Source organism: Cetorhinus maximus, chromosome 7, assembly GCF_964194155.1.
Source record: "Cetorhinus maximus chromosome 7, sCetMax3.hap1.1, whole genome shotgun sequence".
NCBI lineage: Eukaryota > Metazoa > Chordata > Chondrichthyes > Lamniformes > Cetorhinidae > Cetorhinus > Cetorhinus maximus.
In genome coordinates, this window is record NC_135885.1 from 110534389 (window position 1) to 110551885 (window position 17497).

The 17497-nt window shown below is 41.4% G+C and overlaps 1 protein-coding gene across 1 annotated transcript in view; it reads right to left on the minus strand.

Moving 5' to 3' along the window:
• Positions 1-16895, minus strand: part of dnajc3a (DnaJ (Hsp40) homolog, subfamily C, member 3a) — an 82466-nt gene extending 65571 nt beyond the window's left edge. The window contains exon 1 of the mRNA XM_078545912.1: positions 16500-16895. Within this exon, the coding sequence (XP_078402038.1) occupies positions 16500-16581 (82 nt within the window). The 5' untranslated portion in view covers positions 16582-16895. The remainder of the gene's footprint in view (positions 1-16499) is intronic.
• Positions 16896-17497: the final 602 nt, after the last annotated feature.

Here is a 17497-nt window from a genome sequence, read left to right on the forward strand (position 1 = left end):
ATATTGTCATAAATTGAAGTAGTATGAATTTTAAATCCCTATGCTAAAGTGCAACATACATTAAGATACCTCCTTCAAACAATTGTACAAAATGTGATTGCTACTCAATTTTCAAATCTGGTAGCTACATGCGTCTTCTTGTTGAAGAGGAAGACAAACTAGTGCCCATTTGAAAAAAGGTCTATTTACATATTGACGTGTATGGCATTTAGGATGCAGTTTTAGGAAAGAACTAAAAAGCAATGCTAAGGTGAGACACTTCAATTTTTAAAAAAATTTTAAAATGCTGAAAAGACTCAGGTCAGGCAGCATCTGAGAGACAGAAACAGTTAACATTTCAGGATTAAGTTTTGTTGGGACTATGTTCTAATTTTATTTCAGATTTCCAGCATCCGTAGAATTGTATTTCTGTTTCAGCCAATATTTTCCTATTAGACTTGTTATCATAAGTGTTAAGTTTTAGCTTTTTGCACAGTCAATATGAATCTTTATGGGTGGGTGGGGGGGGAGAGAGGAGTGGTATTGGGGGAAGAAAGGGAATCAAAAAGGAGGAAAATCAACTATATAGGAGGTGCTCTTAAACACATCTGCAGACTATTAGAATTACTCTTTCCAATGCAAGCAATCTCAGGCCTTCAAGATGTTTCCATCAGTGAAGTGAATTGAATGTTTTTCCTTTCCTCATCCTGAGTCAGCTGATCAGCCACTTCTATGGCATTCATGTGTAGCTAGGAATGTGGATTCATTCACTGAGAACTGTAGTGATGCTTCTGATTACTAATTAAAATATTATAATGTGTTATTCAAGAATATTGTCAGAATATCATTCAAGGATATTGTCTCAAAAACACTGATTCTGCACTTGTTCATAACTGAATTAAAGTATATTTCAAAATTCTAAAGATAGATATGCAAATTGCTGACCATAACCAATATTAAATGCTTCCTAAAAAACACCAACAAATTAGCACTGCATGGAAGAAAAGTTAACATTTCACCACCCAAGACAAATTTGCAACATCGTTTTCTTTATGACACCAGTACACTTCAAGAGTATTGTAAAAGCATTTTGGGCATCTAAGGTTGTGAAAGGCACTAAACAAGTGCAAGTCTTTCTTTAAACTAGAGAAAATACTTCACAGGGTCCAAGTAATCAGAGCTACATGACAAGCCATATTGCTTCAAAGGCACATGGAAATACCATGCAGCATACAGTTGGAACATCTGATAGCACCAGTCAGTTGTGACCTGAAGCTTGGCTCTTACTTCCTTCAGGGCAGAGTGCAATGCTGACCTATTGGGAACAGTGTCATGAAACAGAACTTTCCTTGTAACCACATCATGCAATATCCAAACGACCAAACAGGTGAGCTGCTGTCACTTGACTGCAAACACCTATATATTGCTATCTCACTCCTCCAGCCTTGGCAAAGGTGACAACAGTTTAGGCAAACTTATTTCAGGCAGGAACCTTGCAAATTAGAGGAGGGACTTGACATGGGTCCTGATTAAATGCTTTAATAAAGCTGTCTCAACTAGGTTTACTACTTCATCATTTTGTATCATGTAATTAATCACAATTTTGAAATGATCTCTGGCTTTACTTTAAATGCTGCACTTTCACTTGTTTAAAATCTCAAAATATTTGTCAATGAAAACTTGACTGCCTTTTCACTAAATTGAGACTCTCCTTCAATTATAACCACCCCTTTAAATTTAACAGAAATTTTCTGTCCCAGTACTACTGTGGCCCTACACATCTAAATCCGAACCTGAAGCTACACACATTTGTGTATGACAATAGACCTCAAAATATTGCATTTTTAAAGGCCAAGGTGTATCCTTTGTGTTCCCGTATGGATACATGCTTAATCTGGCCACAAAAAAATGAATTAAGAGCATACAATTTTAGGGATAAGCATATAGAATTTTGGATACAGTATACCAAAGACTCCTCAGCCTTTTGCATCCATTCAAAGACGAAAGTCAAACTAAACACCCCACAAGTTATCTTCAGATTGTACTCTTTTATGGGTGGTCTCAACATTGCAATGTAGTTCTTAAATTTAAGTTTGAGGCATGCTCTGTATTTCCTGTTTCTTTTAAACGTGCCATAAAGATGTATTAGATTAAAACTTAAGCATCCTCTGATTGTAGATTGTTAAACTTGCTGTGCCTGAAATGCTTAAAATTTAATTTTAGGGCCCCAAAAAGCATGCATTAATTCACAGGATGTGGGCATCACTGGCATAGCAAGCATCTATTGCTCATTCTAATTGCCCTTCAGAAGGCAAAAACCTGGCTCCTTGCTGAGCATCATGGGAAAAAGTGTCTGTTCACATTGCCCTGCTCTGACTGCAGATCTTGGCTGAACACATCTATCCTGAACTCCAACGTGGTTTCAGAACTGGAAGATCCACAACTGACATTCTTCTCAGCCCAGAAGCTGCAAAAGAAAACATCATAAGCAATGGAGAGAGACCACTATATATTGCCTTCAATCAATCTCACCAAAGGCATTCAACCATGACAGCAGAGACAATATATTTAAACTGCTGGACAAAACTGGCTGCCCAATGTGGTCATCTCTTCCCATGGCAAGGTGATAGGAAAGGTCAGATACAACACTGCATCATCAGAATTTCTGATCTGAAGTGGGATCAAATTGGGTTGTGCTCTGTCAACCACAGTCTGGCATATTCTCTTTATTGCTGTCAGACAGGGTCATGTACAGAGGGTATCCACTTATGGAAGTAGCTATTCAGCCTTGCTCACTTGATATCCAAGACAAAAAGGTGCATCAAGTCTTGGAGAGTTGCTCCACAGCAGGCTTGTCCAACCCCTGGCCTGTGTACTTGATCTGGCACAGTCTGCCTCTCTATCTTGGCCAACAGACCATGTTCAAAGTACCAGTGAACAGAATGGAAGATTCTGCAAGGAGCTGCTCCTCCGATCACAAGCTGTTTGTTTCCTATATTTCCCGCTGATGGGAGAGAACACCACAGTCAAGGTTCTCACTCACCCTCAGCCACTGGGTTTAGTGTGTTATATGAGTGAGGGAGTATCCAAGACTGGGAGTGAGCCACCTCACACTCTTAATGGTCAACTTCATTAAGTACTTTTTTAAAAAATAATTTATTTCTTTTACATTGCTTTATTATTTTCTCAAAAAGTTGTTTATTTTCTTAATACCTCAATTTTATTTAAAATTCAACTTTAATATTAGTCAAACCTCATCTTTCCAAGATTTGCTCACTGGCCCCTTGAGTGAGAAAGGAAAAAGCAATGCGGCCCCTTGCATGAAGGTTTGGTCAAGCCTGCTCTACACTGATACCACATCAGCATTCCATAGGAAGACACCTCAAGCACAAATGGACAGACTCAACCTGTGAAGAGTTTGGTCAGTCTGTTAGGGGGAAATTAAAAATGCTAAAAGAGAATACAGTAAGAATTTACTGAAAAACCCCTAAAATCTCCAGGCAGACATGGCTGCTAAACATATTAAGAGTTGAAGATTACCAGATGAACATTGCATAGCCTTGAGCGCTAGACTGGAGATAAAACACTGCATAAAATTAGATTAAGTATGCTCAACCCTCAGACAAGGGGAGGGCAAATGGTTTTAGCTTAGATTTGGGAAGATGAACAATGGATAAAGAAGGGGCTTAGATGAAATACAAACGGTTTTGAGTTGTAAGAACCAAGGTCCTTGTGTACGTGTTTTAATTTTGATTGGATAATATAATTATGTATACATCCTTTAGAATAATTGGTTAGCAAAATCACATGTTTATGTACTCAATAGGATAGAGATAGTATGAAACCGGTGTGTTGGTAACCAATTGGATGTATTCAAATAAGAAAAAGTACAAAAGTAGTGAAATGTAATCAATCAGGGAGCTGGGTCTTCATTCTTAGGAACGGTTGCAGCTCCCTTGCATATGCTTGAATAAAACCAGTTAAAAAGGAAGCCGGAGTCTCATGTGGTCATTGCAGGATCAGAGAGTGTAAAATCTCTTCAAGACCAACATCAGGAAAACACATGACATGGTCCAAACATGGTCCATGTTGCCATACCACCATCTATCAGCAATGACAATGTGATGTTAGAGGTTGTTGATAGCTTCACATATCTAGGCTCTACAATTACCTATCTGTTGCTTGATGCCAAAACTAATATAACAGCTGTAGCTTTTGCAGTGTGTAAGTAAGCATAGAACAACAGGAACCAGATTGAACACCAATCTGAGTCTACCAAGCCTGCAACCTCAGCACATTTCTCTACACACCTGAACAACAAATGATAGGCAGGAGAAGGGCTGAACAGTTTCCACCTTCACTGTCTCTGGCATATCTTTTACATCTCTTGGCAAGACAAGGTCACCAACTGAGGTCCTGGAGTGTGCCAATTCTTTCAGCATACACGTGTATGCTGATTACGCCTTAGCATGGCTGAGCAAGTGCAACAGATGGATGACAGTCATATCCAAAAAGACCTTTGTACAATGAACTCTCCACTAGGTCACAGCCTCCTAGGCATCCATACTTCTGACAAGGACACCTGCACTTGAGATATGAAGATGGCAGACATTAACAACTGGGAGACAGTCACTGATGGCCTTAACCAGCAAATCGTACACCCTCCCAACCCACTGTCTACCCCTGTAGAAAATGCAGCAGAGACTGTCATGACAGGGTGGGGATCCTGAGCTACAGCATGTGATGCTTAACAGTTGATCACCACAGTGCAAACTATCTTGAGACAGAAGGCTGCCACCAAGTCTTTAAGATGGTAAGCTTCCTTCTTATACCACTGCATTTCATGTGGTGAAGCCACTCCCAGAATGCTGTCAGGTAGGGAATTCCAGAGTTTTGACCCAGTTATAATGAAGGATCAGTGCATACTTCCAAGTCAGGATGGCATTTGATTGGAGGGAAATTTAGAGATTCCTGCACAGTTGTTACCGTGCACTTCTAACTATCAGAGGCTTGGGAAGTGTGCCAAAGAAGCCTTGTAGTACATCTTGATAATCCACTGCGGCCTCAGTTTGCCAGTTGTGGACTGCGCAAACGTTTGTGGTGTAGAGGGTGCCAAATCAAGCACACAGGTTTGTCATGGAAGATGCTGAGCTTGTGTTGCTGAAACTGCATTCAGTTTCTGAGGTGAAACGGACTTCTCCCAATCTCAGAAACCTTAAGAGAATTCGGTCCACTGCCTACGAGTGTGATTTGGCTTATTGTTAACCTGCAAGATCCTTGGAGCATAGACAAAACTTGATCTGAGATGCCGACATGAAAATACTGCTCAAAGATAGCCTTGCATCCCATGAATGCAAGGTTGATGAGCTATAGTCAAGTGGGTCTGGCTAAAGATGATGGTCCAAAAATACTATATTGCAATACCATGGCACACTTTGAAGAGACTGCTCCACAAAGTGAGGCAAGAAGAGTTCTAAATGTATCCATCTTATGAAGATCAAACAAGTAATACCACTGGCCAAAGCAGAGAGGGACTTTCCCTCATGTACAGAATCAAGAGTGACTGGAGTCCATTGAGAGACTCAAACAGTTAACAATTTCATGCTACCTCCCTGGAGGGTCCCTCAGAAAATGACTTCAATATGGAATCAGCTGTAGCCAGGTGGTACAAAGCAGTTAAACAAGATCACATGTTCAAATATACAGTGTGTGTGTTGGCCATCATCAACTACCTTATCTGAAGCAGCATCAACCTCAGGCTGCACATTGTGCAGACAAGCATAAAGGACAGGAAACAGTGTTTTTGAAAAAACACAAGTTGAGGAACAGGAGATGTAGTGACAGGCAGTGATTGATAAACAAAAATATTAGCAAACCATTTATTTTAATCTTGAAAATAGTTTGCACAATTATTGTGAACATCTTCAATTTCCATGTAATTATAGTCTGTAGAAAAGTATTTGCTACTTTTGCTTATAATGAAAAACTTTCATTTCAATCAAAACTGCTGTTAACCACTTGCCATATGTTTTCTGTTCTGGTTTTGTTCAAATCATTATTGACAAGCCATGTGTTGCTAAATAAAAGCATTACTCTACAAAATAAGTTTAATTTAGCATTGACACAGTTAACATGCTGTTTTGATCTGAATTTTTATTAGAGTTATTCCATTTGGAATTTGTGTTATTTTGTCTACCTAAAGAAGGGAATCCTGAAAAAAACAAAGTAATGTTACTACATGACTACATCACCTAAAGAAGAGTTAGAGAGAATGAAAAAGGAGCCCTTGAAAGAAAAAAAAGTTGATCCCTGGATAGGGGCAGCAAGTCTTATTGTTCACCATGCAGGATGCTGGTGTGAGCTTGCCCTTGGATTGAAGAGACCAAGCTCATGGGGGTTTAAACAAATCTGGGAGATTTGCCCAGCTTTGGCTGGAGGAAGGGATTTCCAATTCATGCCACACCTTAAAAATCAGCTCGGAGTAGAAGCTGCTATCTGGCTGGTAAATAAAAAAGAATTTTGGACTGTTCCCTAGGGAATGAAGTGTCTACTTAAGGGTCAGACTAAAGTATAACTGTTGCAGGGGGATTTCTAGTTGTTGTAAAGGTTAAATGGAGGATCTTCAAAGTTTAGAGCTCAAGTTGCCTGTTAAAATAGTGTTTGTTTCAGTAAAAGTAACATTAACTAACTGAAAAGTCTAAAACTTGAAACCTTTTCATGTGATTATGTGTCATTCACTGGAAGTTTGAATTTCTTTAAAATTGAGTATTACGATCTTGTAGAGACTGAAGATATAATTAAACTGGAGCTGCCTTACATATTAGAATTTCTACTGTTTAGAGTAACTTAAATCTTCTCTATTAGCTTCTATAATCCCTGACAGAAAGTGCCAAGTCAAAATGCAATGAAAAAAAGTAGGAAGCCAATTAGATAAATATGCCTGACCTGAGGTACCTTTCCACCACCATCCCCACCAAGCATTATTTTCACATGCGAGGCATATCCAATACACACCACTCTTTCCTAATGCGTTAGAACTTAAAATAACTATTGAAAGCAACTAAAAGAGCAAAGGAAGCAAAAATGATTTAATGTACATACTAAAAAGATAATTTACTAGCTGATCTCAAATGCTTTCCCTGCTTCTAAAGCTAGCAACTTGCACTGGTGCACGCTTCCAGTATTTCACACAAGTGGCTATGCTTTATGTTAACAGGCTATTTGATAGTGGAGGCTATCATAAAGCCAGCCCTCAGGCCAGGCATATTTATCTAATTGTCTTCCTACTTTTTTCATTGCATTTTGACTTGGCACTTGCTGTCAGGGTTTATAGAAGCTAATAGAGAAGATTAAGTTACTCTAAACAGTAGAAATTCTAATACGTAAGGCCGTTCCAGTTTATTTATATCTTCAGTCTCTACAAGAGCGTAATACTCAATTTTAAAGAGTTTCAAACTTCCAGTGAATGACAAATGATCACATGACAAGGTTTCAAGTTTTAGACTTTTCAGTTAGTTAATGTTACTTTTACTGAAACAAACTATTTTAGTAGGCAACTTGTGCTTTAAACTTTGAAGATCCTCCATTTAACTTTTACAACTAGAAATCCCCCTGCAACAAGTTATTTCCTTTGAATAGTGGTCTCTGGATACAAGGTTACGAGAAGGGATGGGAGGGGGTTGGGCTGGGGATGATACGAGGGGAAAGGAATGGGTGGGTATGGCATGAGAAGGATGAATGGCATGGGGCTTTAATAAAGACACTAATTTCACAGCAAATGTTTTTCAGGCCTCTGCTCGTATATATTTTCTAGTTAGGAACACAGTGGTTATTTTTGATCTTTTAAAATTAAATGCTTAAAACATGACTCAGGTGCCCTTGCAACCAAAAGGATCCAACTTTAATTTTGAAGCCTTCTCAAAGGCCTGTAGATAAGTGTAATTCATGGAAACTCCCAAGTGACTAATTTACCCTGGGAGTGTGGCCAGGGTCTACACCCTAAAACTAGCACAAAAAAAATTGTGGAAATTTGGAGTTGTGCTGTGCTTACGTTTGTGTCCATTTGAGCTGATTCCACAACTGTTATCAAGCAAAGTGTGCTAAAAATAAAACTATAACAAATAGAAGGAAACTTGCTTGATGCTGATTAGTGCTCAGTCGAAAGTATGATGTATCCCAATGACCACAAGTATCAAATTTGATTTTAAAAAGGTTATGAAAACAGATTAGCACGTTTCAGTCAAAAGAATTGAGATGCCAAAATGTATTTATTTGCTGCGGCTTCTGATAAAACTTTGAACAAGATACTTTAAAAAAGCATTGGTAATGCCAATCTTGGTGATTGGTCCAGTGGCATACCACCAGGATCTGTGCTGAGTCCCCTATTATTCATCATTTATATAAACGACATAGATGACTATGTAGGGGATAGGATTAGTAAATTTGCGGATGACACAAAGATTGGCCGGGTGGTTAAGTGAGGTTGAGTGTCTTGGGGTACAGGAAGATACAGATGGGATGGTCAAATGGGCAGATAAGTGGCAGATGGAATTTAACCCTGAAAATTGTGAGGTGATACACTTTGGAAGGAGTAATTTGACAAGGAAGTATTCAATAAACGGCATGACACTAGGAAGTTCTGAGGAACAAAGGGACCTTGGCGTGTGTGCCCATAGATCTCTGAAGGCGAAGGGGCATGTTAGTGAGGTGGTGAAAAAGGCATATGGGACACTTGCCGTTATCAATCGAGGCATAGATTACAAAAGTAGGGAGATCATGTTGGAGTTGTATAGAACCTTGGTGAGGCCACAGCTGGAGTACTGTGTGCAGTTCTGGTCACCACATTATAGGAAGGATATGATTGCACTGGAGGGGCTGCAGAGGAGCTTCACCAGGATGTTGCCTGGGATGAAACATTCAAGTTATGAAGAGAGGCTGGGTAGGCTTGGGTTGTTTTTGTTGGAGCAGAGAAGAGAAGACAGAGGGGCGACCTGATCGAGGTGTACAAGATTATGAGGGGCATGGACAGGGTGCATAGGGAGCAGCTGTTCCCCTTAGTTGAAGGGTCAGTCGTGAGGGGAAAAACTTTACCCAGAGGGTGGTGACAGTCTGGAATGCACTGCCTGAGAGGGTGGTGGAGGCAGGTTGCCTCACATCCTTTAAAAAGTACCTGGATGAGCACTTGGCATGTCATAACATTCAAAACTATGGGCCAAGTGCTGGTAAATGGGGTTAGGTAGGTAGATCAGGTGTTTCTCACATGTTGGTGCAGACTCGATGGGCTGAAGGGCCTCTTCTGCACTGTGTGATTCTGTGATTAAAGTGAGCCATTTATTTGTAAAATTTAAGAGGTAGCTTAGAAAGGAATTCTGTTAGGCAGCAGAATGACATGGAAGCGGCATACCTGGAATTGCCTAGCCCGAGCTAATCAAGCATCCAAATACCAGTCCAAAGATATTCAGAAAAATTCAAAATTATTTTAACAGCATCAAGTTTGGTTATGACAAGAGAACTATGAGATTGAAATATTAGGCACATTGTACAATTTCATTTGAGTCAGATTTTATTCCTATTAAATTCTGTCATTCACACTTTTACATTAATGATGCATTTTTTGTTTTATAATAAATTTGTGTTTTTAAAATTGGATGGCAAGAGTGATATTTTGCACCAATACTTTGCATTTAAATTCTGCTTAAATATTAAAATGTAAAAATATCACAATTATCTTATAGCCCTGCAGTGCAATACAAGACTTGGATGATTTTCAGTCTGCAGGTACAAGTCAATTTACAGCATTAAAAGTTTAAAAGATAATTCTGTCTATAATGCCTAATGATTCAAAAAGCACTTTCATCAGCACTTCTGGTCCAAAATTTCACTGGAAAATTGAACCCCATATTAACATGTGCTTTTTCAGGAAACATTTAATCAGTTGTTGCCTCCAAACTCCGTAACCCAGAAAGATGAGACAAATGAAGGCACCAGTTCAGCAGTGTAGGGAGTGAAGTTGATACCTGCCTGGGCTGTATTTGTTCTAAAATAATGAGAAAAGATACTCTGTTGGATTGGATAAAACCTGCTCGTTTCCTTCAAGAATTTTATTCTGTACAGTCCATGCTGTGTGTTATCTAGGTGTACTGTCTTCTGCCAAAAATAATTTTACAAGGTCACACCCTGACAAGAGCACATACAGCATTCAGGCATGTGTCTACAATTTTCCACCCATTAATAAATGGAAAATAACAGGCAGTACAAGAAAAATTTCGTTATGCAAATTCTCAGTGGGTTCACAACCAAATATTTGAGCCCTTCCCAGCTACTGTTATTATCTGAGTCTGTAAGTGGTTTACTTGTCTAACTCCTGGGGACATAAGAACAGACAGTAGACTATTTGAGCCTGGTCCATCATTCAATGATGTCATGACTGACATGCTACCCATCTCCACAATGGCATTTGTTCCATACCCCTTTGATACTTTTGGGCAACAAAATCTATTTCAGATTTAGAGGTAGCAATTCATTTAGCAATTGCATTTGCAGAACAGAGTTCTATACTTCCATCAGCCTGTGTATTGAAGTGTTTCCAATATAATTCCTTGAAAGATCAGGCTCTAATTTAAGATATTCCTAGACTCCCAACCAGTGAAATTAATTTCTATCTACTCTATCAGTTCCCCTAAATATCTTGAAAACCTGCACTAAAATCATCTTTAATCTTCTAAACTCAAGGGAACACAGCCCCAGTTTGCATACTCATCATTTAAACCTTGGAGTCCAACTATCAGGGGACAGTACTATAGTGGTAATACTACAGGACTAGTAATCTAGAGTTCCAGACTAATGCTCAGAGATGGGAGTTCAAATCACACCATGGTAGCTGGTGGAATTTAAATTTAATCTATCAATAAATCACAAATAAAAAAGCTAGTTTCAATAATGGTGATCATGAAACTAAGATTTTCCAAACAATACATCTAATGCACTAAAGACCTTTAGGGAAGGAAATCTACCATCGGCCTACATGGGACACCAGACCATATGCAACTGTCCTCAAACAGCCTAGACAGCATCTCAGTTGCATAAAACCACTACAGAAAAGTCAAGAAAGAACAAAGCCAGACAGACCACCAGGCAACATATTAGGCACCAGAAATGCCAAAGCCACACTGTTTAATTGACCCTGCCAAGTCCTCTTCATTAACATCTGGGGACTTGTGCCAAAATTGGCAGAGTTGTCCCACAGATTGTCCTGCAAAACCAACAGCCTGACAGTCACATTCACTGAATCATACCTTACAGCTAAGTCCCAGACTCCATCACCAATCCTGGCTATGTCCTGCCCCACCAGCAGGACAGGCCCATTAGAGATGGTGCCAATGGTATACCATCAAGAGGGAGCTGGCAGACAGTCCTCAACATTGACCCTGGATCCCTTGAATTCTCATGGTATTAGTCTTTCATGGGCAAGGAAACATCTTGAAGAATACAACCTACCATCTACCATACTCCCTCAGCTGATAAATCAGTGCTCTTCTCTTGGAAGAAACGCTGAGGGTAGCAAGGGCACAGAATGTACCCTGGAATGTATCACTGTCCACCAGGTGTGGCTCAGTAGCACAATATTGATCAAACAGGCCATGGGCTGAAATCATACCTGCCAGACTGGGCAAGTGACAGGTGGTGAGAACACCACCAATAAGAGGAGAAAACCTACTTTACTTTGTCCTCATCAATCCATCTGTGCCGATGTACGTCTATGACAGTATTGGTAGGAGCGATCACTGCACAGTCCGAGACAACAAAGTCTCACCTTCACACTGAGCAGGTGCTCCATTTTGTGGCACTAACAGATTGCTGAATGGGATAGATTCAGAACATTTTGAGAGGCAGGAGGTGCAGAATTCCAAGCCACTGATCTGCTCTTGTAGTGACAGTATTTATATGGCAGGTCCAATTCAGTTTCTGGTCAATGGCAACCCCACCCCTCTAGACATTGTTAGTGGGAATTAAGCAATGCAAATGCCATTGCATGTCAGATAGTCAGTCAGGTTCCTTGTTGCACATGGTCATTGCCTGGCACTTGTGAATGGTATTTCCCACTTATTAGCCCAAGTCTGAAATATTGTCCATGTTTTGCTATATCTGAGCATGGACTGCTTCAGTTTGAGTTGCAAATGGTATTGAACAGCAACCCCAGTCATGGATAGTGTTGAACAATTAAACAACTAAGCAGAGATGACTCCTCAGCTTCCTTATCCTCAACAATGGGAACTCTAGTTTGTCAATGCAAAAGACCAGGCTAAAACATTTACAACCACCTTCAGCCAGAAGTGTCAAGTCAATAATTTATCTCAGCCTCAGCCCAAGGTTCCCAGCATCTCACTAATAACCCGCTCGATGTTCAATTTGGATTCTGTCAAGGCACTTGGTGCCACACCTCATTACAGCTTTTCTCCAAACATGGAGAAGAGCTGAATTCCACATGGGAGTGTGAGATTGCCCTTAACATCAAGGAGCCCTAGCAAAACTGGTTGGAGTCATACCTAGCACAAAGGAAGATGGTTATGGCTGTTGGGGGCCAATCACCATAGCCTCAGGACTAAGTGTTCTTCAGGATAGTGTCCTAGACCAAACCACCTCCAGCTGCTTCAATGACCTTCCCTTAATCGTTAGGTCTGAAGTGGGCACACTCACTGATTACTGTTCAATACCACTTGCAACTCTTCAAACGGGAGCAATCTATACTCAGATATTCAGACTTGGACCAATAAGTGGGAAGTAACATTTACAAGTACCAGGCAATGACCATCTACAACAAGGAATCTGACTGACTGTCTGACATTCAATGGCATTTGCATTGCTGAATTCCCACTAACATCCAGGGTGCTGAGGTTGCCATTGACCAGAAACTGAACTGGACCAGCCATATAAATACTATAACTATGAGAGCAGATCAGCAGCTTGGAATTATGCACCTCCTGCCTCCCAAAAGCCTCACCACCATCTACGAGGCAGAAGTTAGGAGCGTGATGGAACATGCTTCACTTGCCTGGATGTTGCAATTCCAACAGCATTCAAGCAGCTCAATACCATCCAGAACAAAGTAGTCAATATGGCTACCACCTGATGCACCAACACTCATGGCATTAGTGTGTACCAACTACAAGATGCACTACAAAACTCAAGGCTCCTTCGACAGCACCTTCCAACCCATAACCTTTACCACCAATGATAAGGGCAGCAGACACATAGGAAAATCATCACCTGCAAGAACCTCTCCAAGCCACACCATCCTGACAAAAAGCCATTTCTATCACTTCCTTGCATCATTCTCCAACTATATCCCACTGACCCCTCCAAACTCTATTCCCTTCTGTCATCCCCTGGAAAAATACTCTCCTTTGATTCTCTTAAAATCCCAACTGTCTAGCCTTTGGCATTCCACACACCATGACATTTCACTAATCCCCTCTGAAAACCACTGTCTCCCTCTCACCTTAGTCATTCCCTCAATACTGACCCCTTAAGTCCAAGACAGACCTGAATAGACATAACAGACAGCTGGTTTCTCCATTCACTGCCAGATCTAGTTAGTGCTTTGTGCTCCATCAGGTCCTGCTGTTGTCTGCCAAAATTGTTCCTATTCCAGGATGATCCTGGAATGAAGATTTTTTCTACTGCTAACATTCTTAAATCCTTGTCTCCTTCATCATTAACTCAAACAAGTGCAAGGAGCTCATGGAATCCTTTGTCACTAAGGTTGAGATCACTTGATTACCTGCCTCTGTTGCTTCCCTCCCTTCAGCCCAATGGGTCAAATTTCTTCTAATATCTTTTCCCTTGCCCTAGCCCTGAACACATCTTTCTCTAGTTTCCTTCCCCTGAAACCCTAGCAGAGGTCATCTTGTTCATGATACCCACCTCCCTCACCCTCAACTCTATTGCCATTAAACTGCTGACCACTCAATAGCCCTTCCTGGTTCCCATGTTAGCTTATTTTGTTAACAGTTCACCCTCCTCAGGTACTCTGCTTGTCTCCTTCAAATCAGCCATCATCACCCTTCCCAAAAATAAACAAACAATCTTTGACCCCTGTCATTGAAATCCACCACTTCCTCCCTTTGAACATGCTGTCACCTCCCAATCTGTGCCCATCTTTCTTGAAACGCCATGTTTGAATCACTCCAATAATGTTCCTGTACCTGCCAGTAACAATAGCTCTTCCAGAAATAAAAACAGAAAATGCTGGAAAAACTCAAGTCTGACAACATCTGTGGAGAGCGAAACAGAGTTAACGTTGAGTCCACATGACTCCTCTTCAGAGCTGAAGAGAGGTAGAAATGTGATGGATTTTATATGATTGAAAAGGGGTGGGGGGTGGATTTTTTTTTTTTACAGGATGTCACTTGTGACTTGATGCATCAGTGACAAAGGTAGACAGTTGCTCTTTGCCCTTCTCAATCTTTGATATGGTTGGCTGCACAATCCTTCTCCAATGCTACTCTATCATCATCATGCTGGGCAGGACAGCCCTCATGTAGTTCCAATCCCATCAATCCATCCAGTTATAATTGTAGAATCATGAGCAATGGCTTTTCATCCCACTCCTGACCAATTACCTCTGGATTGCCCCAACCCCCCTATCCCACCCACCACCCCCCATCCCATTTTTCATCAAAATGCTGCCACTGAATGGTACTATGAGAAAATATCAGTTTCCACAGAGGGCAGGATTTCATCACGGTACATCACCACCTTTCAACCCATCCACTGGATCTAAATTGTCACACTGCTTGCCTAACATCCAATACTGGATGAGCAGAAATTTCCTCCAAGTAAATATTATGACCAAAGCCATCGTCTAGTGCCCACCACATCTCAGCTCCCTAGTCAATGACTCCATTTCTCTCCCCTAGAACCGTCTGGAGTCTGAACCAAATTTCGTAATCATGTGTAATTCGACTCAGGTGATTTTCCGAGCATAGATACACACTATCAATAAATAAAACCACTTATTTCCACCTCCAAAACATCACTCAACTCCAGCTGTCTCAGCTCATTTACTGAAATTTATCACTACTTGTTGCTGGTGTCTGTGCCTTCAGCAAGGACGAAGCCCTGGAATTTCCTCCCTAAACTCCTTAAAACCCACCTGTTTGGTCAATATCCTAATATCTAATGTGGCTGGGTGTCTAATTGTACTTTATAATGCTCTTGTGAAAGCACCTGGGGACATTCCACAGCATTAAAAGGAGCTATATAAATGCAAGTTGTTGTGCCAGCTCTTTTGTAGATCTATTCAATTCACTCCATTTTCCTGACATTGACAAAGATGTCATCAACAATCTCTCCTTTGCCTCCACCTATCGCTGGCCTGCTCCACCCCCCTTAAACAGTATATATTTCATCACATTTTTACTTCTCTTTAGCTCTGAAGAAGAGTCATATGGACTCGAAACTTTAACTGTGTCTTTCTCTCAACCAATGCTGTTAGACCTGCTGAGTTTTTCCAGCGTTTTCTGTTTTTGTTTCAGATTTCCAACATTGGCAGTATTTTGCTTTTACACTCCATTTTCCTGCTCTGTCCCTTTGGTCCCGTAAATAGTTACCCCTTCAATTATTCATACAAATGAGATCTAGATTTCTTTATATCAACTGTCTGGTAGGGCTCCGCTTAATTGTACTTATAACCCAACTTAAATTTTAGGGAAATAGTTTGTTTTGTCACGTGTCTTTTATTCATTCACGGGACGTGGGCTTCGCTGGCTGGGCCAGCATGTATTACCCAACCCTGTGTGGGGAGTTTCATTCACTTTGTGCAACGCCCGATAACAACAGCAATCTTCGAATACCAAGATTTCACCTCCGACGTCCAATTTGGCTACTCCCACAACTAATGCAATCCTTAAGTTACATAGGCGACAAAGGCCGGGTGCCAATATGCAAACGGTCAACTAAATCATTCTAAACCGTCCTTCAGAGTCGGGGATATCTCAGCAGTTCACAAAAGACAATAAGCAGCTTATAACATTTCACAAAACAATGAGGGTCTTCTCATGTCCAGTTGCTTATTATTTTCAAATACAAAAGGCGCTGGGAAGCGACCAGGCAATTTCGCTGCATTTATCCCCCTCCTCCACCAAGATGCAAGCAGATACCAGAGCTGTCACGGTCAGCAGAGCTCAGCTGCTGTTAACCCTGCGAGTTCAGAGAACGATAAAATTGTCAAAGTCAATTTACCGCACCAAAAAGAAGTCTGAGTACAACAGCTGAGTGCTGCCTTTACATCAAGTCACGTTGGGCCCTGTCATAGTAACACTCCTGACGCTCCACTCACTCTGGATCCCTGATGAGTGGACACATGGCGGACTCAGCCCCAGTTCAAGGGGAAGCGGAAGCTGCAGACGGAGTTAAACTGGTGGGAATTAAAAGTCTGAGTAAATAACAAATTAGTCCGATCACTCATGTCGCTGCAAGCCCACCCCCGCCCCTCAGCCGCTTCGTCTTCCCCCTCTTACCTTCGTACTGTAGATCAATAAGAACCAGCAGGAAGGGGAAATAGGAGAACGCTTTAGTCAGACAGGCTCGTGGCGCCACCATCCCGGGACAGGGTAACGGCCTGGAGCCCGTTCAAATCCTCGGAGCAGGCGACAGAGCGCGAGGGAGACCTCCCCTCTCCGGCCGCTGAGGCTGAGGCTGCGGGGCGGCTCCGCGCCCAGTCCCCCCCCCCACCCCGCTCCTGCCGGGGCTCCGCGCACGCGCGTCCAACGACCCCGCCGAAAGTTGTCCGATCTCTGGAGAAGCTGCAGTCTGCGCTTAGGATTTTTTTTCCCTTCCCGTCCACAAACACCGAGCATCGGACTCAAGGCCGCACTTAAAGCAACACGATCAATCGTGGTCTGCTCTGATTGGATAACAATGGATGGAGTCACACCCACTTACCCCCACTCTGATTGGGCAGCGGCCGTTCATAGTCCCACCCACAGCTTCCAAGCTCCACTACGTGGAGCTCGTGTATCAGGTTGCTCACTGTCTTAAAGGCACAGCAGCACCTGCAAACTAATCTGCCTCACAGCTTCCTTTGGAAATGACAGTAGGAATGTATTTTTGCTGAAGAACACGAATATCTCCTAGTTATATACTGAATCAATTGTTTTATCTCGTTTTTAATGAATGATTTTTTTTCCTTTTATGGAATGTGGACGTCACTGCCAAGGCCAGCATTAGCTGCCCATCACTAATTGCCCTTAAAATGAGTGGCTTGCTAGGCCATTTCAGAGGACAGTTAAGAGTCAGCTACACTACTGTGGTACAAAATCAAAAATTTCAGATTTCCAGCATCCACAGTATTTTGCTTTTAACAGTGCTGTGGTCTGCAGATGGGACTGTGTCAGGTTGGCAGATTTCCTTCCCTAAAGGGCATTAGTGAAGCAGATGAGTTTTTACAACAATTGAGGTGAGTTGTCATGGTCACTATTACTGAGACTAGCTTTCAATTCCAAATTTATTTATTGAG